Source organism: Rhamphochromis longiceps, linkage group LG10, assembly GCF_057381845.1.
Source record: "Rhamphochromis longiceps isolate RC_006_pf linkage group LG10, R_longiceps_female_GT1.1, whole genome shotgun sequence".
Taxonomy (NCBI): domain Eukaryota; kingdom Metazoa; phylum Chordata; class Actinopteri; order Cichliformes; family Cichlidae; genus Rhamphochromis; species Rhamphochromis longiceps.
The window spans coordinates 16,542,870-16,568,462 of NC_140566.1; the positions used below are offsets into that span (position 1 = coordinate 16,542,870).

Below are 25,593 nucleotides of genomic sequence, written 5' to 3' on the forward strand. Positions count from 1 at the left end.
AGCAAAGCAGAACAGGAGGCTGAAAAAGTGTTTTAAGAGGGAAAAAAATGAGACACAAAAGAAGTGCGAGTGCTGCGTTCTCGAAAAAATAGCCAGTAACCAAACATCATGGCACATATACTGTAGATTGCATTTATGCTGCCTAACTGGTACACATTTTTAGCAATCCATTAAGCAGCCCAGCATTCTGCATTAGTAGGAGATGTAGGCCTATACGGGGGCTGGTAAGAAAAGCAGCATTGTCTTGTAATCCTGCCCATCTGTAACATTACAGTGAGCATTAGCAAGGCTCCTCTTGAGGTGCAGTGAAGTTAATACGTTGGCCATACATTTATGGTAGTCGATAAAAAGAAGAAGGGTCACATTCACAAAGAGTGATGGGTTTTTTTTAGTACGTCACAGAGCACATTATAAGTTGGCTTGCTGTACCATTATATTGCATCAGAAACTTCTGCTTGCATGACAAGACAGGACAGTCTTGATATCAAGATTATTGAGAAGTTAGGTCCAAGTTAGGTCTTGGTGCATAATGGATATTTCAGCTTCTAAAAAATTAACCAAAAAAAGAACCAAGAGGAGAAAAAAATATATTAAAAAATATAAAGACTGCAGAGGTGCTCGATGAGAAAGAGTCTAAAACACAAAAATGAATGAATGTAGCTGCAGACTAAAGGTTTCTAGGAAATCCATTTTTTCAAGGTCTTGTAGTGTTTTCAATTCTCAACAAAGTAAAACCCTGTTATAATATGCTTTGCTAAAGGTGCACAATTGTGTCATGCATGTTCCTTTTTTTCCATAGGCCATATAACTGGCAGATTACAGGTGCTTATCAGAGCACTGCAGTGTGCATTTCGGGATCTCAAAATCACATTCGTCATTAAATACAATAATATCTGAGTTGGGATGGTGACACCTGTTCTTACTGTGATCACAGCAAGTAGGATTTTACACTTCAGCTGATGTCCTTTAGCAGCTACTTTGGCAGACATGCAGCAGAGGAGCAACAGCTGTATCGGTTTATAGCCTGGTAGAACAAACTCCTGTTGTTTTGCTTTGGAGGCGCATTATTGATAAATCATTAAAAGCCCGCTCTGTGTTTTGCCAGTTGAATGCTTTTAATCTGAAGCAGCAGTGAGAGGAAATGTTCAGTTTGCATTAGCAGTAGCATGCGTGTGCCACCATTTTAACACAACCCAGCTGAGAGCATAGCATTACACTGTCAAGCACATCATGGACAGTTAAGAATGGGTTCAAAGTTAATGCTTTTTTCATTCGACACATTCTTCTTTGGTGCCAAAACCTGCTATTTGTATTACCCACAATGCAACTTTATGATTCAGTTCGATGTATTAAAGCATAGGCTAGGCCACGGAGGTCTATTAAGCAGACTATATGTCCTCACTACCAGATTTTTATTCATTCCCAAACTTGTAGTCTTCAGTTCTAACCGACATTTATCAGATTTAATGCAGCTTCCTCTGGAGCCACTCAAGCCTTTATGCAACTCCCCAAGACCAGCAAACACACTTTGATGTGTAAAAGTGATGAGGTCTCCCTTTAATATAGCTCTGATGTGGCCTGAAGAGAGAAAAGTGAACTGTAACTATTAGGCTCATCTCAGTGAGATAAAATAATGCTGCTTTACTTGCGTCATCATTCCCTCTGAGTTCTTTGACAATTTGAATCCATGGTGGGAATAGGGCACTCCACCAGTAGCAATCAGAGCTACTTTATACTGCATGAATTAAACTAGAAGCACGCTGAATGGCTTCTTCGTCTTCTCCTGCTTCTTCTTTTTGCTGCTCCCTTTGCTTCCTCCATCTCTTCTTTCCAAACCTTCTCCTTCACTACATCCCTGAGCCGTCTCTTTGGTCTTCTTCTTTCCCTCCTCCCTGGCAGTTCCATCTTCAACATCCTTTGTCTACATTTTCTTCTCTCGCCCTGCTGCCAAACCCCCCTCCTCCTCCTATGTCTTCAGCAAACACTAACACAGTTTCCACCGGCACCCTGCTGGCAACATCAGCAGCGGCGCTTGTTGTTAGCCCAGTCCTCAACTGATCTGGTATGGAAATCTCATTCTTCACGAAGCATATTTGATTTAGCAAAGGTTTTACACTACATGGCCTTCCTGATGCAACTCTCCCCATTTACTGGAGAGAAGCACTAGGCGTAGACTGGCTCGTGCCCCTCCCCCCATGGCAGAGTTAAGCACACTGAGTAGCTATTGCTAGAAAATAAATACCATAAGCAATGTTAAAAAATGTTTTCGGTTCCAGATGTTTAAAATACACCTGCCTCACGATCAAGCCATCACAGGTAACTTTAATATCGCTTTATTTCAACAATGACAGCTGACGGGGCAAAGTCTGAGAAGGCTGGGGTCATTATCACTGACATGGTCATAAAAGCTATTGTGGCGCATTGATGGGAGATGTCTTGCACTTGAGTCACTGTCAAAACAGCTTCACCAGGACACACATCACCTGAAATCTGAGCGGGGCAAAACCTTAACACTGGTTTAGAAGACGGGGTTTGTTGGAGGTGCTCTGAGCTGCAGACATTCAATTTAAGAAGTGACAGCGTGGATACATCTTGCTGATAGGAGCAGAAACTGCAATTCAAGCATAATACAGCTGAAGCCTGCGTGCGCCAGCTGAATGTGCATTTATTTAAGATTCATAACGTTTTTCAGTCTGGCTTTTGGTTGATCAGATTTAATTGATTTGATTGATTTGATTTCCAAAGTCTGTGTTTACTGTGCTAAGTATATGATGCCACTTTCTAACGTGAACGCCATATTTTTACTTGGGAGCAATATGTCCTCTCTGTCAGGCTTTAGGCTGCACTATTCATTTTCATCGTTTCAGTGAGCCGTATTTAATAGACCGTGGAAGAAGTGTGCCTCAGATGCCATAAGTCAAATGATAAATTCGAACTTGATATTTCTCCATAACCCTCTATTTCAGGAAACCGCTCACAGATGAAAGATGTATGTGAGTTTATTTTCTTAATTGAACAGCTTTGTTTTTCCAGTAAAGTGCCCTTATTGCCCTTCACAAACTGTCTGTCTGATGCCTCCACAGCATATTGTACAGTATACTGTACTACACTTGGACATTTTTGCCCTGCTGGAGGCTGGCAGGCCAATTCAGAGCTGTTAATTGACATTATACAGCCTTAGGTGCACTTAGATATGAAAATCCTGATCATAATCACCAGAAATGATTTAAATGGCAATGAGAGGATGAGTAATTTACAGCTTATTCCACTGCTTTGTGTCAGTAATGTTGCTGATATTAGTCGCTTTTTGTATGATTCATTATGACAGCAAATATTCGCTCCCTCTGGCCACAGGAATTCTTTACGACAGCAAGCTCAGGGGGCGATTTCAAACCTTTTCACATCTTAACTGATACATGTGATAAAAATTATCGCCAGCATCTCAGCGTATTTTCCAAGTCCTATGAGCATGTTGCCTCGTCTCTCGCGTATTCAGCTGGCTGAGAGCTCAAATGAAAAGAACAGGATGTTTGAGTGGGTAGCATGCATCTTGGCACAAACAAGCAATCCATACTGTTACATTTGTTGTGTAAAGGATCCATTAAGACATGACAATCACTCATGGTTTCTCTATAGAAATTCAGGTGCTCCATTTACGTAATTACTATGCATTTTTTTTTAAAAAAGCGAATTATTCATATGATATCATTATATGCTGAGGGGGCTGTGTTAAACTGAGAGACATTTTTAAAGGTGCAGTGTGTAGCATGTCTAACTCTAGATGACGTGACTGTTGCACCAGCGATGCTACTTTGGTTTCTTTGGCCAGCTTTCTTTATTTTCTGACTGGTGATCACGTTTATCGACAGATGTTGCTAAAGCATATAGATCATCATATAGCCAACATGCATGTGATCTGCGAGACAAACTGCATAATTTAGGCTTGCTGCGGGAACCAGATACCAATACCAGTCCCGAGTATTGCTTGATGCTGGCCAGGAGGGAATGTGTTATGCACAGTGTGCAGGCGGGAGGGATAGGCGCTAGGGTATAAACAAAGCCAGCTGCCTTTCATGTTAATCCTGCTTCCTAGTGGTCGCTTGCCAGGGCCGTTGAGTGCCGTCGCCATCGTTGTGTTTACTGTTTCATTCATTGACTTCCTGCCCTTCAACATGACTGACAAGAGGTCAGAATCATAGATGGTATAAAAGAAAAATACGAGCTCTGGGTAGCACTAAATCTTCTTGCTCTCGTGATGGACTGAGGGCAGACTGGATGCTTCATTGACTCACTATCTCATCTTGGGGTACAAAATGGCGTTACGTAAGGGCATGGGCTGGCAGTTAGTGGTTAGCGTGTAACTTTGGTAGATATCAGTCAATCTGTACATTTGACATGAAGTCATGGCTATTAAATCACTGTACTGATCAATTATTTATTCGGATAATGATTAATTTATTTTCTTAATGTTTGAAGCCGTTTGTAGGTCGTTGTCTTACATCTTTTATCTTTAATATCCCTAATTTGATTTGCACAGTGAATATGCTCCATCGCTTTATTATTATTCCCATATATAATATAGTAGACAGCAGGAGCATTGCAGTGCCTGTGTAAAATATAGTTAATTGCCACAGCTGCAAACTAATAATGATGTGATATACAGTGAACACTTTGCAGTTGAGAATCTCCAAGGAGGCCTTGTTATTAAAGCACAGATGCAATGTACAGCCACAAGACAAGAGCAGAGAACTCCCATGAGGTAGTCGGCAGAGAGCGAGCGAGCAGGGAGCTGTTTCAAAGCAACAAATTGTGATGTTTATAGAAATAATTTTGATTTTATGTGTGCTTTCGTTGATGGAGCTCAGCCACAGAAAAGAAGAGATAAGAGGAGACGGAACAGGAAGGCAGAAAGGTGTATTGAAATGCTTTAATGTTATGACTAATTCAGGAGTTACTGCTATCTATAGACAGGTGTTTCTGTGCAGGTGTATTAATATTCTATATTTTTTTATGCACACACAAGGAGTGCTTGCTACCTTTGTTCGCCTTTCTGCTCTGTCTGTTTTCTGTGATCCCAACAGCAAACTAAATGTTTGTGTTTGGAAACCATTTGTAGTGAGACGTTTCCTTGACGGGGGAAATCATTTCTGAGATTAAAGAGTTTTTGTTGTTTTTGTTTATCTCATCAGTGTGTACTGCTCACAAAGAAATCCCTTCTTCCAGCAGACTTAATTGAAATTTCATAATTTCCGAAATACACTTCCATAGGTCCATAATTAATAAGCAGTCACCCAATATCAAGTGTTGTACTTCAAGACCATTTGGTTAATGAGCTTTAGCTTAGTTATTCGGAAATTTGGTCACGTGTAATTGAGTACAGTAAAGACTGGATTGGATTTTTGTCTGCTGTATTTTTGCCGAGAAGAATCCATTAAAATATACGAAATCACTCCTGATACCAATCTGAACTAATGATAAAATTAATACACGGTTTCATGCGTAGGCGTTAGCTGAATCAAGAGGGTATCTACCGATACTCTTCTTTGTTCCATCCACTGCGGCTTAGCGAGTAAACACTCGCAGTTAAAAGCCCTGTAGCCTTGGAAGATATCCACTTGACTAATTCAGTCTGCTGGAGTCAGTTAGTAGCTGCGTCTGAACTTTCCCTCAGCACATCTGTCAGTGTTGTTCACCGTCACTTGCATTAATATCCATTTAGGTTTTGCTGCACCCAGTATGGAAAGAATGAATAATTACAGTGAACAATACATGGCAGCTCTGCCGTGTACATTAGCCTACATGTGAACATGTCAGTTATATTTTAGCTGAGTATATAATAACAGGCAGATATAATTTTCTAACTTCTCAACACAGTTACAGTGAAAGACTACAGGTTAAATTGCTGTTTTCACATGAGATGACTTATCTGGTAATTAAGCATGACTTTGTCGTATTTGAATAGAATGAAGATGCCATCTATTGCTTTGCTAAAATATGATTTTCTTTCATAAATCTACATTTTTGTTGTTATTTAGCTATAACGAAAGTCCCCCACATTTTTCTGATGACATTTGGTGACATTTGTACTCACCACACTATTAAATGTGATGCAGCGATCCATCAAAGACCGGTATTTAGACTTCTAAAACTGGGAACAAGAAGTGCATGAGGCTTAAGCCTCTTGAGTATACTTTTAAAGAGGTGTCCTGGCTTATACAGCACAGTGAAATTTGAAAAGAGGCCTGATATGAAATGGGGTCTCCGAACATGTGGACTGACCACACCGTGGCTTGGCTGCTCTTTGTTTGCTTTCACAAGAGTAAACAGAGCTAGGAATCATGAAGGCTTGTATGATATAATCAACTGCAGCATTATGGTCCTCCAACAAATACCAGCAGTGTTTGATTTTGGCTGAGTATGTGGTGAAGTGCTAGTTTGGAACTCCTTATAGGCAAGTAGACTATCTGCACAAGTACTGCACTATATGTTGTAGGGCTGATAGAATTTATTACCATATGCCCTCATAATGCTATGTTGTTTTCATAACAAAGGCGTAGCATCCGATGGGGCAGTTGGGACAATACCCCGAGGCCCAGAGGATGTGAGGTGGGGGCTAGTTGGCATAGTTACCAGATAATTAGTCCTGCTAATATTTTAAATTCACAATTTTATCTTTTGGACCGAAGCTCGTTTATGCAGTATACATTTTCTTTATTAATTGAATTTTAGCTCTGCAAATATTTACTCTCCACTGATTAAAACAGAAACCTTTTCCAAATGCATTTTGATGGCACAGAGGCATGCTGGGAAATCTTTGATTATTTTATGTTTGTTTGCTTTTTTCTGGCCTTTCTCTCTGTCATTTGTGGTTGATGCAGGCGAACCTGTTTACATCTCCTGTGATGCTGTTGTAAATTATGTTTAGCAGGACTTTTTTTTTTTAAAGTACGGTTGAAAAGAGGAAGGAGAGAACAGGATGAGTATACCTGCAGGACTCTGGGTTTAAGCAGTGTTGTCAGTGAGCGCAAGGTCCGAAAGATAAAGTTGGGACGGTGAGTAGTTTGCGTTTTTATAGAGCACTGAAACATTGTTCTCACTTATAGGCTGGAAATATACAAATAATACTGTAATATGTGTGCATGATGTATCTAGAAGCTGGACCATAGGAAACGATTGTGAATGAGGAGTCCTATAAATAAGTCTGTGACGATCTGTGGGTAATGGGTTTCTCTCGTTTGTTCCATGCTTACACACATTACAGATGTTTTTATATGATTTTCGCGAGGCTGAATCTGTTTTGGGCTTTTGGAAGATGGTGCAAGTTTATAGCATGAGCTTATTTAAATGTGTCTGTTCCTTTGAATGCTTTTATCCGTGGTTCTGATCAAAAGCTGGAACCATGTTATTGATATTAGTATTACTGCTACTATACCATGTAATATTTTTTTACACAAATATACATTGTGTGTCTGTGTGTGTGAGAGAGAGAGATCCTGCTTTGGTTGCTGGCAGTAGGAACCTAAAAAAAACACCGTATCTGCCCCGGGGCCCATCGCAGAGTTGTTACGGCTGTGATTCGTAACCTATATTTTGTTTAAGACACAATAAGACACGGGCATAGTAAGCAAGATAGTGGTTTGAAAATGAATCTAGAAGCCCATTACACATCACTGTGAAAAATAACAAAGTCCCCTTGCAAAATTCTGCAAAGAAAAGTAATCTAAGAAGAAGAGACGAATCTACAAGGACACACAAACCTTTTCAGTCTTCTCAAAAGTAATTTGGGAAGAGGAGACTAAGAGGCCAGCTGTGAGTAACATTAACTGAAAGGAAGAAGCCAATAAAACCGCTCTTTGATGTGACTAATGTCACTGACTCATATTCGACTGCAAATCCCTGACATCAATTAAGATTACCTCAGTAAGAAATAATTTTGTTTTAAAATAATTGCTGTCAGAGAACCTGCCCTTTTAATTTAAATTCAAAGCCAGCACAGGATGTTTTTCAGCATTTGGATTAGGCGTTTAATGTTAAGAAAGCATCCAACCAGCAGCTTGATCTGTCAATAGGAAACCTGTATGGTGAGTGCCCATTACGCTGAAGAGTGGAGTCTTTGTAGAAGGTTGACATTGAGGCTACAATTTTGTCTCAAGTGTTTCTCTGAGCTTCTATACTTAAATCTTTGAGAGATTCGGGCATTGAAAACCACCAGTCGTGAAACCAGCTCTTAGGTTTCAGCTGCTGAAACGATCCAACACGAGTTTATTTGTACTTTCTTAAGTAATTCTCATTTCTGCTATGGCCACGTATTACAGTGACTGCACTATCACCTGCCTTTGTGTAACTTTGTAACCTGCGGACAGCGCTTGGTTCTCACTTAGATTTTCCACATTTAAACTATGAAAGCTGTGTGGATTATATTAAATGGCTTAAAGTACACAAATGAAAGAATTTAGCAAATTATTGTTGAAATGCCTTTATGCAGTCTGTTAGTTTTTTTTAGAATTTAGGAAAATGTAACAGGTGTCACAAGAGGTGTCATATGTACAGGCTGATCAGCATATGGATTCTGCAATTTAAGCAAGGCAAATGTTGTTTATGTTGTTTATCTCAAGGAGACAAAAATCTTGCTGAGCACAGAGGAAAGACTTCCACAGTAAAGGTTCAAGCAGATATATTTCGTTCTCATGCACCTCTTAGATTCTGCACCAGCTGCTATTTTGTATTAATATCAAGTGTTTGCGATGCATTTTAACTGTGATTATTAAATGGTTGGCTAAATGACAAAAAACAAACTGAACTGTCCAGAATATCATCCTTATCTTTCAAAAACCAAGAAGGTACAGGGACAAAAGATGCTGCTAGTTTCTGGATTTCCATGGTGCAAGAGAAGTTTACATTTGTGAAAGCAAAGCTTTATCAAAATGAGTAGTTCAGGCTATTTAATGGAGATTCATGAGTGGGTTTCTTTAATAAATCTCCCATCTTTGGTTGAAGTTTTTCTCTGCCTATGGCATGATTTTGAAAAATGAAAGGTAGTGTTCGTGCAAGGAAAGAGAGACGTGGAATCTCATCTCTTTATAATAAGGATTGGTACTTCCAGAAAAAAAACCTAAAAACGAACAAATGTTAAATTAGTTAAAAGAACCAAGGCTAAGGGAAGACACCTGATAAAGCAGAACTAATTATGTTAAAAATGCTGCCTGTTTTTAAAAGTGTCTCTGGCTACTGTCTGTCCTCTCATCTTTTCCTTATTGCCTCTGTTCCCAGCTGGCACCACGTATATCTTCGGGAAAGGCGGAGCTCTCATCACATTCACCTGGGCCCCCAATGAGCGCCCGAGCACCCGAGCTGACCGCTTAGCCGTGGGCTTCAGCACTCAGCAGAAGGATGCCATCTTGGTGCGAGTGGAGAGCACCCATGGGCTTGGAGACTATCTTCAGCTGCACATAGTAAGAACGTGAATCTGTGTGGCTTTAAGTCACAAAAAGGGAAGACTGGTATGGTATCACACTGCTACGATAGATTAAAAAAAAACACTTAAAGGAGATTAGAATTTAAATATTTCATACATATGACCTGCGGCTCTGAACACTCTGAATACTATGCTCATTCTTTTTCTGGTTTCTAAATATTACAAGTGGAGTTACTTAGACAGAAAATGTAAGAATGATTACCCAGAGAGATTTTAAGATACTTTTCTATTCATTTTATTTCCTTCTCCGAGTGAGTCTGCTCATACCACCTGCATCCTGTATTCATGAGCTTAAAATCATGTTGTGATTATACGAGAGCAGACTTTCTGTGTAGAATAAATTATCCTTAATAGCATTTATGGTCATTCATATTGTGCTATTTAATGTCACACTTTGCAAATATGGTTATAAAGAAGCATTGTGATTGGTTTAGGAGGCGAAAAGGACAACATACTTTGTATGTCATGGAAATCAAATCAAATCAAATCAAATCACTTTTTATTGTCACATCACATGTGCAGGCACACTGGCACAGCACATGCGAGTGAAATTCTTGTGTGCGAGCCCCACAAGCAACAGAGATGTGCAAACACAACAACACAAACGAGCAAAATACAAGAATGGCCAACCTGAAACTAATAAATATATGTACAATATATAATAGTGTATGCATTTCTGGATGTGTATACTAAATATTTTCCTACGTGTGTGTGTGTGTGTGTGTGTGTGTGTGTGTGTGTGTGTGTGTGTGTGTATACACATTTTTACAAATTAAATAGTAAAAAAATAAAATAAAATAATAATAATAATAAAATATATAAAATATACAGAGTTGAATATGTGCAAAACAAGTGGCATTTATATACAGTGTGGAGTGCATAATGTTGAAGTTCCAGTAGTGAAGCTGAGGTGTCTATGACGTGTTCAGCAGTCTGATGGCCTGATGGAAAAAGCTGTCTCTCAGTCTGCTGGTACGGGACCGGATGCTGCAGAGCCTCCTTCCTGATGGAAGCAGTCTGAACAGTTTATGGCTGGGGTGACTGGAGTCCTTGATGATCCTCCCCGCTTTCCTCAGGCAGCGCTTCCTGTAGATGTCTTGGAGGGAGGGAAGCTCACCTCCAATTATCCGTTCAGAGCACCGCACTACTCGCTGGAGAGCTTTGCAGTTGTAGGCGGTGCTGTTGCCATACCAGGTGGTGATGCATCCAGTGAGGATGCTCTCAATGGCACAGCGATAGAAGGTCCTGAGGATGCGGGGGCTCATGCCGAATCTTTTCAGTCTCCTGAGAAAGAAGAGGCGCTGCTGGGCCTTCTTCACTGTTTTGTTTGTGTGTACTGACCACGTAAGATCCTCAGCCAGATGTACTCCAAGGAACCGGAAGCTGCTCACTCTCTCCACAGCAGCGCCGTTGATGGTGATGGGGGTGTGTACTTCTCTGCACCTCCGGAAGTCCACTATCAACTCCTTTGTCTTTGCGACGTTGAGGGTGAGATGGTTGTCTTGACACCAGTGGGTCAGGGCGCTGACCTCCTCCCTGTAAGCCGTCTCATCACCGTTGGTGATAAGACCCACCACTGTAGTGTCGTCCGCAAACTTCACAATGATGTTGGAGCTGTTAGTGGCTGTGCAGTCGTAGGTGTAGAGTGAGTACAGGAGAGGGCTCAGTACACACCCCTGTGGAGCACCAGTGTTCAGTGTGATGGGGGATGAGGTGATGCTGCCCAGTCTGACCACCTGGCGTCTGTCAGACAGGAAGCTAAGGATCCAGCTGCAGAGGGAGCTGCTCAGTCCTAGATCCTGCAGTTTCCTGTCCAGCTTCGAGGGAACGATGGTATTGAATGCTGAGCTGTAATCTACAAACAGCATCCTCACATACGTGTCTCTCTTCTCCAGGTGTGACAGGGCAGTGTGTAGTGTCAGGGCTATGGCATCATCAGTGGACCTGTTGTGGCGGTATGCAAACTGTAGAGGGTCCAGTGAGTCGGGTAGTGCAGAGCAGATGAAGTCCCTGACCAGCTTCTCGAAGCATTTGCTTACGATGGGGGTCAGGGCTACAGGTCGCCAGTCGTTCAATGAGGAGATGGTGGAGGATTTGGGTACAGGGACGATGGTGGCCATTTTGAAGCAGGCTGGGACTACAGACAGAGAGAGGGAAAGGTTGAAGATGTGCGTGAACACTCCAGCCAGCTGAGCCGCGCATGACCTGAGGACGCGGCCGGGAATCCCGTCCGGACCAGTAGCTTTGCGTGCGTTCACCTTCCTGAAGCACTTCCGCACATCCTCCTCAGACACAGTGTGCGCACTGACGTCATCCGCGGTGCGCACACTGTCCGGTCTCATGGTGTTCGCTGTGTCGAATCTAGCGTAGAATACGTTTAGATCCTCACACAGAGAGGCCGTGGTCTGCGGTGTGCTGGTTTTCCCTCTAAAGTCTGTGATCGTGTTTAGTCCCTGCCACATACTCCGAGGGTTGTCAAACTGTTGTTCCACCCTGTCCCTGTACTCACGTTTGGCTGCTTTGATCGTCTTCCGGAGTTGGTAATGTGCGTGTTTGTAGTCCGATGTGTTCGCGGAGGCAAAGGCGGTGTTCCGTGCCGCCAGTGCCGCGCGAACATCTCCGTTAATCCAGGGTTTTTGATTTGGGAAGGATTTGACTGTTCTGGATGGGACGACATCTTCCACGCATTTCCTGATAAATCCACAGACTGAGTCTGTGTATTCATCAATGTCTCTGGCGGCCACGTGAAACATTTCCCAGTCCGCGTGATCAAAACAGTCCCGCAGCGCAGACTCCGATTGGTCCGTCCAACAGTGCACCGCCCTCCGGGTTGGAGCTTCCTGTTTCAGCTTCTGCCTGTAGGCGGGCAGGAGCAGGATGGAGCAGTGATCTGATTGGCCGAATGGGGCGCGGGGGAGGGCTTTGTACGCATCCCGGAAAGAGGTGTAACAGTGGTCGAGTTGCCGGTTTCCACGTGTGTTGAAAAGGATGTGTTGATGGAGTTTTGGTGAGACTTTCTTCAGGTTTCCCTTATTAAAGTCTCCGGCTGTGATAAACGCTGCCTCTGTGGGGGAATGTAAACAGCCGTAATAATCACTGCTGTAAATTCCCTCGGTAGCCAGAATGGCCGGCACTTAATCATCAGGTACTCCAGGTCCGGTGAGCAGAAGGATTTGACCGGGTGCACGTTCGCATAATCACACCAGCTGTTGTTGATCATGAAACATACACCACCGCCTCTGCTTTTCCCAGTAAGATCCTGTGACCTGTCCGCGCGGTGCACAGAGAACCCCGGCAGTTGTATTGCGGAGTCCGGTACTTTGTCCGATAGCCAGGTTTCTGTGAGGCAGATCACGCAGCAGTCCCGCATCTCTCGCTGGAATGAGATCCGTGCCCGAAGCTCGCACAGCTTGTTCTCCAGAGACTGCATATTAGCCAGTAATAAACTGGGTAACGGTGGTCTGTAAGTGCGCCGAACCAGAACGCCAGATCTTCTCCCTCTGCGTCGGCGTTTGCGGCCTCCAGGGCCAGAGAACAAAGGCGTCTCAGGTGAGATGAATGGGGGGTCTGCAAACGGAGCGTCCGTGTTGCAAAACTTGAACTCCGGAAAGTTATAAGAAAGACCGTCTTTTATGTCCAGTAAGGTTTGTCGGTCGTACACAAGGAGACAAGTGCTGCTCGTGAAAAAATAAAGGAAAAGTAAAATTAAACACAGAAGAAAGCCGTTGCTTGGGGGAGCTCGCGACGAGGCTGCCATACTGCCATACTCGGCGCCAAATCTGGTCTGTGTGAGGTGTGAAGCCTATCAGAACTGTTCAAATTAGTCTACTCTGTCTGCAAACAGAAGAGTGCAACAGCAACTATTTGAATGCCCGAACAACATGTACATACATAGTTAGAAACAAATGAAACCATGAAATGAACGTCACTACACTGAAATGTGAACTTTTTATTCAAAAGTTTTAAAAAAAAATGCTGCTGTGGCTTCTTAAGTGTTAACCTTTATTATTCAGGCCAGGTCTGCATGTTGAGGAGGCAGAGAAAGAGCCGTCAGGATAACATCACATGACCTTTCTGCAAAATGATTCACAACATTTGGATATCTGTTGGCACTGCACATATGCACAGAGCTTTTTTGGAGGGTGTAGATTACAGTAACTATGATGTCATCATGTGCTTCAGAGCGGCTGCAGCTACTTCTCAAATGCTCACCAGCTTCCGACAACAAGGCAGCCATGTAACTCAGGGGTTCTTAAAGGGAAACCCTAACAAGAGATTTCAGCTTCCCTCACGAGTTGCCACAGAGCGTGTTATTCTATCGATAAACTGGTAAGCCGTTCCTGATGCTGATTGCAGTACTTTCAACCTTTACGTATGTGAACAGTACGTGGTTGCTGTCGTACTGGCAGCATTTCCATGAGCAGTTAAATAAATATAGACAGCGCAGAAATAGTTACAGCTACAAAAAGGGGAAGAAAAAGACGGCTAAGGTGCCAAAGTTTTATTTTAGTAAACTTGTAAGTCACATATCATCATTTCTCTCCAGATAAGCTGATGAAGGCCCAAAAAAACAGGAAGCAAACTCACATTTGCTGGTGGAGTTCTAATGCTCTAATCTTAATTAAATGAAATGGATATAACTAAACCTCTCGGTCTATTTTTAAATGACGTTTTAACTAGACTTTGTCCTTATTCTAACTTGGCGCAGAAGCATCACAGCTTGTGTGATTCACCGATTAGTGGCATCTGAGTCCAAATATTGGAATAAAATAGGAATTAATAAATCACACAAGTACAAGAAGGAGAAGAGGCGCACGCACGTCAGCAGACTACGAGATATTTTCTGGTGATGAACACGTGTGTGGATATGTGTTTGCGAGCCTGTGTGTGTGTGGTCGTTGAAGCCAAGTGGCGCCTCAGCATCTGCCTGCAATGGTGCCTTTTTCTGGAGGGAAATCAGGCTTTTTAGTATGGAGCCACAGGACAGGTGTGCCGTGATGAAAACCAGAAGGGAGATCTGTCAAACGTCTGTGAATGGTGTAATAATTAAAATCACATCTGTTGACAAAACTCGTAACTCGAAGTCGCTATCTTATTAGCAGACACTTTTGTGGTAAACACTAAAAGTAAAAAAAGCCTTTATAAGATTACAAATCTGACCTTTGAAAGCAAAACTTTGGCTCCTCTTATTTTTAATTATTATTTCTCATTTGAATTGGATTCATTCTGATTAGGAAGCTTTGAGGTCAGCTGTCTGGTGTTTGCATGTGTGGATGCACACGCACTTAGTGTCATATCCACTAAAGTAATGAATATGTCCTCAGTGGCTAATCTAATCTGTGGCACGTGTCTGATCAGCTCCCTGAAGACAGCTAGTGTCCGTTCCAGGGGACCAGTTCAGCTCAGAAGCTGCCGTTTTGGGCATGCATAACCACACAGTTACATTACTGTTTTGGGCATTGGCAGAAGCAAAGACGAATGGACCCCATGTGCAGAAAGAACCCAGCCTGAAAACAATCTGATTGAATTGTTTATATTCCAAAAAACAAAAACAAATAAGTCTTCTGATGAAAAAGTTTTTATGACCCTTCTGAAACCAGTTGTGAATTACGTGTGCGCCTCTTTTATTCATATCATTTTTATTCTAAAAGGAATTTGAATTGTAATATCAGTCTCTGTATTAAAGTACCTGCTGTTAAGTGTGGAAAAGTACTTTCTACCTGATTTATTGGACTCATTTGATCTAATATTGAACTTTTTGGTGCAGATACAACGCACAGAAGCAGGTAAAAGACTAGAATAAAAAACATCATGCACAAAATCTGTTGTTGGATGAACACAATTTAACCACGTGATTTAACCAAGTAAAATAACCAATTTTTGAACATGTCAAAGTATAGTATAGTATACTTACATTGACTTGAAGTGATTTATTTATGTAGAGCGAAATTTGGCAACTAACCACTCTGACTAGATTGTATCATGTCATCTCAACAAGAACAAATTAAGCTGCTGAATTTCATGCAGATGCTACTTGATTTAATTGCGTTCACCATAGAAACATGAAATTATTTAGTTCAAATTACAAGTTTGAATCTTGTACATGTAACAACCACCCAATTTCAATTTTTTGAGTGTGCTTGTCAGCATCTCCTCATTTTCCACACCACATTGACTCTGTCTCTTAATCTTAACTCTGAGTGCAGGGCAAGGGGAAAGAAGGGGGGGCATCACATTTGTCCTACCAAACCAAATACATCCATCCATCCATTCGCGTCCGCTTATCCTTTTCAGGGTCGCGGGGGGCGCTGGAGCCTATCCCAGCTGTCATAGGGCGAGAGGCGGGGTACACCGTGGACAGGTCGCTAGTCTGTCGCAGGGCCAACACACAGAGACAGACAACCAGTCGCACCGTGCCACCGTGCTGCCCTAATCTTAACTCTGAGTGCAGGGCAAGGGGAAAGAAGGGGGGCATCACATTCGTCCTACCAAACCAAATACATATTTTTGTTTTAACAGATATTCTGCTAATTGTAATTTGCACATATATCACATTATACTGAAAAAACAGATAAAAACTGTAGTGTTGAACATTTAAGCAAAAGTGTTTTTCCTCCACATGTCATTTACTTGACATATTTTGGTCCAAAAATCCTGCCCTGGATGTTTGTTTTTTTTAAATCGTCTCATTTAAATTGCATTTCCAGTTTTAAATGTCTGAATCTGACCTTGCCAGCCGTAGACTGTTGCTAGTAAATGCAAGGATTCCTGCCTGCGTGCAAAGTGAGCTGAAAACATTTTTCCTAGCATCTGCCAAGTCCTTGCGCACAGACAGATTGCTGAGTTTGACACCTTATTACTGCTCAGCGGAGGGAAATCCAAAGCAGTTCAGGTGATGTTGAAATCTTTTTTTAGTTTCCCAACAATTTCACACCTTCTTGTTTTGTAGAGACATAAGTTGTGATTTGTTTTAATGTATTCTGCTTTAGTGTTAATTCTTCTTTTTATCTCATTCTGTCTCCACGCTGGAATTTGCCCTCTGCAGAAGAGGACGACTGAGAGCAAAGCTGGCTTGAATAACAGTTGAAAATAGTAAAGGAAACAAATGATATGAGCTTTTTATGGTTTCGATTTTCTTCAGATTTCACCCCTTTCATTCAAAACTACCACTGTGATGAATAATTACAGTGGGATTTCAGAGCTGCTGAAGATTGCTGTAATAAACTGGTCACATGGTTAGCTCAAAAATATGACTTTGAACACGGTACATGCACCAGCTTAAAAGACCAATTATTCTGCACAAAAGCAGCAAACCATCACCGTATTCAGTTGAGAGCACATCAGAGTGGCTAATGCTATTTTCAAATGGTCATGTTTTTAATGAGTGACTAAAAGATGAAACAAAACAGAACATACACTGTGCAAAATGGAGACTATTAGAATTGTTAAAGCAGTGCTTCAAGAGCAAAAGGTCAACTTACTGGATGAGATTTGGGTGGACCTCAGTGATTCCTTAATCTCACTCCTCTCCCCAATATTATTAAGGTGATAAGCCATTTAGCTATATAGCCAGAATATATTTTACAGTAATAATTACACATTTTTATGCAGAACTTATTTGTCTTTCATAATCTTTGAAATTTTATAGCTCAGTTTCCTTCATTTAAGATGTGTCGTTTCCATCAGAAATTAATGGAAACCTTACCCCTGACCACAGCGACACACCTGATTGAAGCACATTTTATCATTTCTATATTTCTGAGAAAGATTTGAAGACTCTAAAATCCCAACAGTATTGTCGCAGGCTCCCACCCACCTCTAAAAAGTCTCTAGTAGAGAGTATAGTAAAGCAAGCCAATTCAGAGACAAACATTTGGCTGGTGACAAACCGAGACAGACAGAAATGCTGGTGGTGTTAAAAGAATCATGATCGGTCCACTCTGTGCTCTGTTTAAAAATATATCAGGCAGCGGCGATGTATTATCACAGAAGAACTGTTAGTATTGTAACTCTTTTAATTCATTTTGTCACGTCATCATTTCATCTGAAGAAGCTGCAAATTCTTGAAATCACATATCCTTATAAAAATCTGTACTTTTTCCCTCATGTGAATTATAGTCAGTAGCAGGTTAGATGAGATACAGGAGAAAAGTAAGAGTCCATCAGAGCGGGTGTCGAAACAGTTTAGTGAGTGTGCAAGAAAATGCACTTCATACAGTTACATGGGCATTAAAAACCACTTTGCAGTTAAGGAAGTGATGTCACAGTCACAGTCAACGAGTTAATGTCAGTCAGATAAAATAACCACAACCATAATAATATATAACTTTAAGCCTTTATATAAACTCAATGCAGTTATCATAATGCTGTGTTTATAGTGGCCAGTTATCCATTCCTTATTTATTCCACAATCATTCAAAAATCTGGCACTCTGCACCCTTGCACATATAAATCTTGAAATATGCTATATTCATGTTGCCGTCTGTATTATCTGTTTGTCTATTCTGTTAAGTACACTGAGAGGAATGAAAAATGCTTTTCCAGGCTGCAGATAAGTTTATTTGTGCTAAAAGTTTTGTATTATGGGGTTCTATAAGGGTCGACTCACAAAATGCTTGTTTCAGCACCACATTGCCTTCAATTTTGTATTTTATCTGGAAAATGCTTTGCCCTGCACACTGAAAAAATGATGCTAAAGGGCAGTGAGTAAAAATGTGATGGGTCATGACCAAGCATCAGTATGTGATAAGTTGGGAGTGAGAATGTGTTGACTAGAATGGCCAAGCTTTTGTTTACAAAAACCGGGGTGCATTAGTGTTGCTTTGCCAACTGTCAAAAGGTGCTTCAGGGCTATTTTGCAATCACTCTCTAAGACTGAGTAAGCAAAATAGGAGCAGCACTTTTTGAAGCCATAAGGACCCCCAGGCAGACTCTCCTGGCCCTGGAGATTTTAATTGTTGTCCAGAGGACACGAGTTGAAATTTGACCTGAGGTCGCACTACCCTGTAGCTGCCTAATGACTACTCATCAGTTTGCATCATCGGAAGAATATTTAAACTACCGACATCCAAAGTTGTCCATTTAGGTTACAGATAAGTATACAAAGAAAATATAAAGGATAACACTGACAATAAAAAATATAAGGAATTTATAGTAAGTGCGTATCAAAAGGCATTTAAAGGATTTCTCATTTGCCAAAGTGTGTCTTTGTTCTTGAAGGGGTGTACATGTTCTGTGACATTTGTGTGACTTTAACTGTCCAGCTTTTGTTCAGGGATCATAATTCAATTCAATTGCACATATTCACCTGTTCATGAGTTCATGATGGCTTTCAGGTGATTTTAGAAAGCATAAAAAGATAACAATCCTTAAAACTTCTGTACTTAACACCAGCCATGTCAGCAAGAATAATTATTTCAAATTCAAAAGGTTTCTCGAATGGTTTTACATGTGATTAGAGGGTAAGAGCAAAGCACCGAGACAGGTTTTACATCACACCATCAAGGAAGGAAAAGAAGTCTACGTATTTGAATTTTTAGCCTTTGAGTCAGTAATGCAGTACTGGAGGTAGAAGAAAATGGGGAACAATCAGTTATATGAAATGGTGCATGTCAAGGAATAAGCTATGCAGCTCATTTCTGACAGTAGAGGCAGGGAATCCAATTGCAATGCAAGGCCCACTGTTGAACATATTTACATAATGGCTGTAAGGCCAGTAGATATTGTGCACATCATAGCATGGAAGGCCAGCAGTTTGCAAGATTTTATTCAAATAAAACACAACTCCAGTCATTTTCACTCTTTACCTCGTCTTTCCTCGCTGGTTCAAGGTCTGATACGGTGTAACCAGCTGCAGGAGTCGAGATTGTTTGAATAAGAACCTTCAGATTCTTTTGTCCTTGACTGTAAACATTTGAGATACACATGTTATGGGGTGGGATAAAAGTAGAATATTACTGCATGTGTTATACATATCATAATATCACATTGCATAATCTCTGGTCTACAATGAAATAAGTATGGTCTTTTGATTTATTTCTCCACCTTTTCTACTTACTTACTTACTTCTGTATTAAACCAGCATTAAAGGTTAATGCTATAAGTCGAGGGAAAGTGGCCCCGCAGCTTTATGTGTTGTTTCTCACTATGTCTATTATAACCACCTTAGCACTTTGTCCTTGGCTTGCATTTAAAATGACTGCGAGGCAGTGAACGTACAAGGGCCGGACAGGCACAGAGACCCCACAGAGTTTGCTTCCAATGTTTCTTATTAGTACCAAACAAAGGCTAGTTTGAGAAGCAGATTTGACCTTTGAGGAAGGTTGGCAGGAGTAGGTAGAGGCTGACAGGGTGAGAAGTTGGTCAACCAAAAGAGAAACAGCAGGATTCTGTCAAGAGTGATCCACATCAGGAAAGTGGAGCTGGCTGCTGAGGGGAAATGGCACTGAACCCTAAAGAAAGAACTAAACATACTGCCCATGTCACAAAGGATATGGGTTTCCGTTTAAACAAGGTTACTGGCCTGACAAGCAGACAGATTAAACTTGTCAAGCCATTGTCTCTTTAGTCAGAAAAGTGTGAAAAATATTATAAAAAGATAAACATCACCAATTTAATTAAAACAGTTCTTTTGATGTACAAAGCAAATATCAATATTAAATATAATTTAATAATACACGCCAAACGGCACGCAATCTGCTAAGCTGTAAAATAAATGCATAAATAAATACTAGCAATAATTACTATTTTATCATTCACAACTGACACTGTATTGTTCAACCTGTGTTATATGCTCTTAATAGTGATATCCAGCAGCAGATTGAAGTGGGGCATAATGCCCCCCAGGGCAAATGCCCTAAGGCTCAAAGTACAGGCCCCGAGAAGCAGAGGAATACCTCTAAGTAGGGTTAGCCCTTACTTTCATTTATTTTTAAGTGATTGCTCAACATGTTTCACTATCTTGGACTTTCCCCAAACCCATTTGTGGCAATGCTCGCTTTTCCTACCGCATCTGTCATTTGCCTAATGAGTCACGTTCATTCTTGTTTTTGTGCAGGATCAAGGAAACATTGGTGTCATCTTCAATGTGGGGACAGATGACATCACTATTGATGAGCCTGCTGTCATAGTAAATGATGGCAAGTACCATGTTGTACGCTTCACACGCAGTGGTGGCAATGCCACTCTCCAGGTGGACAACCATCCAGTCATTGAGCGTTATCCACCAGGTAAGGTTAACAGGACAAACTTTGGAGTTATTACACGCATAGTAAGACAGCATGAAACTTCTGGATCAGAGAGAAAGGGTTGCATGTCTGCCTATTTCTGCCTTGGCAGTTTGCCCAGTGAATAATTTTAATTCAGTGTTCCTGCGTGGTTATTTTATCAGTTTATAAGAGATCTATTAAAGTTGCCTCATGCAACTAAAAATTATGTGTTTGTGTAAAAATATAATAGTTTGAAATGAGTAAATCTCCTTAAAGCTGCCTTTTTGAGTTTAGCAATTCAGGTATTTTCATCAGCTGCTGCCGTATTTGCATTTAGTTTGGTAGAGAGGTGGGAAGATGTGAAGTTGTGGCTCAGGTGGGATTCTCTAGACTTTTCTAAATGGTGTAATATTTAAGCCATTCTTGTGCGGCTTAAGTGCTATTTCAGCCCAATATAGCAGTGTTTTAGATGTGAATGTATGAACTGCTAGCCTTAACTTTATATGATAGTGTTGTTTTCAATAAATATTCACTTGACAAATTCTTGCTGACATTCAAAATGTGGCTGTGATCATGCTTGATCATCCTTAATCTGTCTGTTGTTAGATACAAAATAGTGTAGATTCACTAAAGGGAGACTGTTATAATGATAAGTTATATAACAGTTTTATTTTATGTGTGGTAACTTATGATAGTGAGTAAAAATCACTCAACTGTGTGCACACAACATATACATGGACCCAAAAAAGAAAAGATACATACATAAAATGATCATAACTGGCTGTGCTTTAACCTGTTCTGAACCAATCTACCAATTAACCTTATTCAGAGCAGGTGCACCAGCTGGCATAGTGGGACACAAACCACATCTTTTCTGTGCCTCCAGCTGGTGTTCAAATCACAGATGCATATAACACGAGGGCACATGCAAGCATGCAATTGGGTAATGAAGATGGTGTGCACTTTTATGTCAGCTCCCACTCAGCAATCAGTGATATTTGAAACATTTCACATGGCAATGCATAGAATAGTTAGAAATAGGGAGTGCACATCACACAAGTTTCTTGTGCCTTAAATAGATATCAAATATCATGGAGTATTTTTTTCTGGCAATTTGTTTGAGAAAAAAAAGGCAAACATATTTTAACATCTTCACTATATTACAGCTTACAGTATAACCAGGCATTTAACTGCCTTTTCATTGTTGTGCTGTAATGGTTTACTTTAGATTCTAATAATTATTCATATTTGTATTAATTACAAATTTGTTGAAAATGTTTGCAAATAATAATCTCAACAGAATGTGAATGGAACAAAATAATGTCACAATAATTTACTATCAGTTTTAGTGACCCTGTGGCTGATGATTGATAGAAATTCCTCGGTGCTAGGTCTAAATAAAAATCTGGGCTCTCCTAATGTCTAGAAACAATTCATACTGTAATTACTGTATGTTGCTTGTTCTTGTTTTATTTTAATTTATTTGTTTTGCATTTGCATGTGTTTAAAGGAGAGCTGAAGTCCTGTCTCACCGGGGAACTGTTTGTGTCTCGTTCAAATAAATGAACAAGACAATGAATGAATGAACACCAAAGAGACTTAAAATTGCAACTCCCATAAGCCTTTGATGTTGACATACTGTCACTGCCTTCTGGGAGCTCGAGTAAAAACACTGCAAGTATACCATGCGCTGCATTGGAAAAATGCATTTTGGCACTGAAGTGAGCGAGACTTTGGCTCTCTGTGAATGCAATCAAATTCATATGCTCCTACTCTAACTACATGACTTTTTATCACTGTCTAAATGCAACTGTTTTCCTGATTTGATTGGTTGTTTCTTATGAATGAACGTCTGTTTTATAAAGTACATAAAATTATTCGTCTGTAATTGGTAATTACTGAAGACGATGCTTTGCTTGGAAAAAAAAATAGCTAAATAACACTAACTAGAGTAGCACATTATAAATAGCCTAAACGTTGCTCTAATTAGCATTAACAGTGTTACTCATAATAACTAGATAACACTAAGTAAAGCTCAAGTTTCTTTTAACTCACAGCTGAGTTAAAATTGATAACTTGTTAAAAATGTTAGCCGTTATAACTTTGTTTCTAACCATGTGATGTTTCAGCTTGCAGACTTTAACCTTTAATCTGTCTCTCCAAATTCTTTGAAGGACACTATGATAATGAACGACTGGCTATTGCTAGGCAAAGAATCCCATACAGACTTGGTCGGGTAGTTGACGAGTGGCTACTCGATAAAGGTAAAAAATATAATTGATTAATTAATTAATTAACCCTTGAAATAACTAGTAAATAAACTTCCCCCCCTGAGAGGTGCAGTGCCAGAAGACAAGGGTGACAAAGTGCAGGTTACCCAGACGTATACATTTCCATTTTAATTGGAACTTGTACCGGCTATGAATTTTAATGGCCACAGTATAGCTTTAAGCAGAAGAAAATGAGTGTGGAAGCAAACGGATATGGCGTGCTTGCCATTTCTTTTTGTCATCCTTATACCTTGTGGAGAGGCTGCACCTTAACAAAGATTTTAAACTAAATTAACTAAAAGCGCATAACCCTTGTCTAACCCTCTATCATCCCTCTTAACCACTGTGTGTAATTAGATACTGTGTGTAATTATTCTACATAAATATCATTAAAATGCTGTGTAACGTTTTCATTAATACCAGTGAAGCTAACACTGGACATAAGCTGACTAGGCTTTGTTCCTAATAACTGAACCATATTTTAAACCACAGCTTCAGGATGTGTTCACCCCAGTGAACCTCTTTCCATTTTTCTTGTTCCCTGTAATCTTGTGCTGCCTTGCATTGTACTACAACGAGCACATCAGACTCCCAAGCTGAATTTTTTTTTTTGCTGCAACAAAACAACCCTGACAGGCTGTTAAAGTAGATCACTGTTTGCAGCCATTAACTTTGCTAATAAGTATTCTCCTGAGTTGGGCCCATTACCGCAGCCCTCCTCCTCAGATGTAACACTGCTTATCAGTAAAGGTGCTGACAGCGGTGCTGTTGAATATCATTGCCCCTTTGAGGAGGTAAAACAATTGGACCGTGGGGGAAACCCACGGAAAAGCATGTGTTAATGGCCTAATGGCTGATGAAGTCAGTGGGAGGAGGGAGTCAAATTTTTATTGTCATTCGGCTTCAAACTGTCTGATGTGTGGCAAGACTGCCATTTTAGTAGTTACCTGTTAAAAGGAGCCATAAGATACAGATCTTCACACCTTCTTTTTTCCCCCTCTAAAGCTAAGAGACAAATATAAATATCATTTTCCCACAGGCAGCTGCTAACTTATTCAGTGACATTTCAAAATCATAAATAAACATCTAAATAGGCTTTAAGCCTCCTCTTCTTGTATGTGCAAAGTCAAAATTATAAACTTGCTGCTAACCAACATTTCCCTTTTTAGAGTTAACATCTAAATAAGCTTTTAAACAAATTAATTACTAAATCCCACCTGGCTCAGATGATGTTCTTGTGCAAAATCTCCCATATGCCGTCTCTGTGTGTGCTCTGCCGTTCTCTCCCCTTTTCCATCATCTCCTTCTCTGTGTTTCTGTCTAACTTTAGGGAGACAGTTGACCATCTTTAACAGCCAGGCAGCCATTAAAATTGGCGGTTCTGACAAAGGGCGACCCTTCCAGGGTCAGATTTCAGGGCTGTATTACAATGGTCTCCAGGTGCTCAAACTGGCAGCGGAAAATGACCCCAGCGTACAGGTGGAGGGGAACCTGCGGCTGGTCGGAGACTCGCTCTCCGTGGTGACCACGGACACCACCTCCGTCACCCCGCTGGCGGTGTCTGATATGTCTACCACGATCATGGAAACGACCACCACGATGGCCACCACCACCACCCGCAGGCAGCGGTCGCCCAGCTTGAGTGAGAGCATCTCAAAGGTCAGCGAGTTTAAAAAGGGGTGCTAATTTGCTGACAACAGGGAGGTAATTAGCTCATAAGGTGAAGGCTGTTGTCTATGTTTCGCAGTAGGAAAAAAGGCCATTTTAAATATGGCTCAATAACAGTGAGTGATTTTTTTTTTTTTTTTTTTTAATTAATTAGCTTTGTAGAAATCTGGAGCTGTGCGTGATTCCCAAAATTACAAATTTATATTTCTGTTCAATTATCAGGTTGCTAATATGTCTAAGCATCCTTAACATTCTCAATCAGCTTTAAAAATGCAAAATTGTGATTAATATAAGAACAAAACTGAGTAATACTTTGGCACTGTCTTTATGTGTGTCACCTTATAAAACATAAATGTTTAAACTTGCACAGGTTTACACATTTGGAGCTTATTTAATCCCCCTGTCATGTTTAGCTTATACTGTAGTTTCTGTTCCATTCATCTTGTATTAATGCACATTTTGAAATTTAACTTGCAGTACTAGAATCTAAGATGACAGTCAACACACAATCACAAAACCAGAGAACACTTCAGAATCCCCAGTTCTTCTCTACATTTGACAATGATAAGCTTATTTTTCAGATTTTTCAGATTTTTAGGCCTTAAAGGGGTTTAGGAACATGAACACACTTTTCCCCTGATCATCATGAAAGGAGTTATGAGATGAAATGAACCACATTTAAGTCTCACACCTTGACAAATTTCAGTGTTTCACAGCATCATTAAATTTCTTAGCGCTGCATCAGCTATTACTGAAAGAATTAGGCATATAAAACCTTGTATGGAGTAATAGGTAAGCTAAAATGCTTCATAAATTCATTAAATAACAGGTTTGATCCAGCATGTTTGATTCTGAATTCGCTGCATAACTTACTTTCCATCAAGGTATTAGGATTAGGATAATGATAACATTCTTGCTTAGTGTATTTTTACAATACAGCGGCCACATAAAAACAAAGAATTTGAATGTGATA

The 25,593-nt window shown here is 40.5% G+C and overlaps 1 protein-coding gene across 1 annotated transcript in view; it reads left to right on the forward strand.

The window, feature by feature from the left end:
• Window positions 1-25,593, forward strand: part of nrxn2a (neurexin 2a) — a 129,969-nt gene that overhangs the window by 100,050 nt on the left and 4,326 nt on the right. The window contains exons 17-20 of the mRNA XM_085420524.1: window positions 9,271-9,452; window positions 20,532-20,703; window positions 22,857-22,946; window positions 24,283-24,611. Coding sequence (XP_085276650.1) covers window positions 9,271-9,452; window positions 20,532-20,703; window positions 22,857-22,946; window positions 24,283-24,611 — 773 coding nt within the window. The remainder of the gene's footprint in view (window positions 1-9,270; window positions 9,453-20,531; window positions 20,704-22,856; window positions 22,947-24,282; window positions 24,612-25,593) is intronic.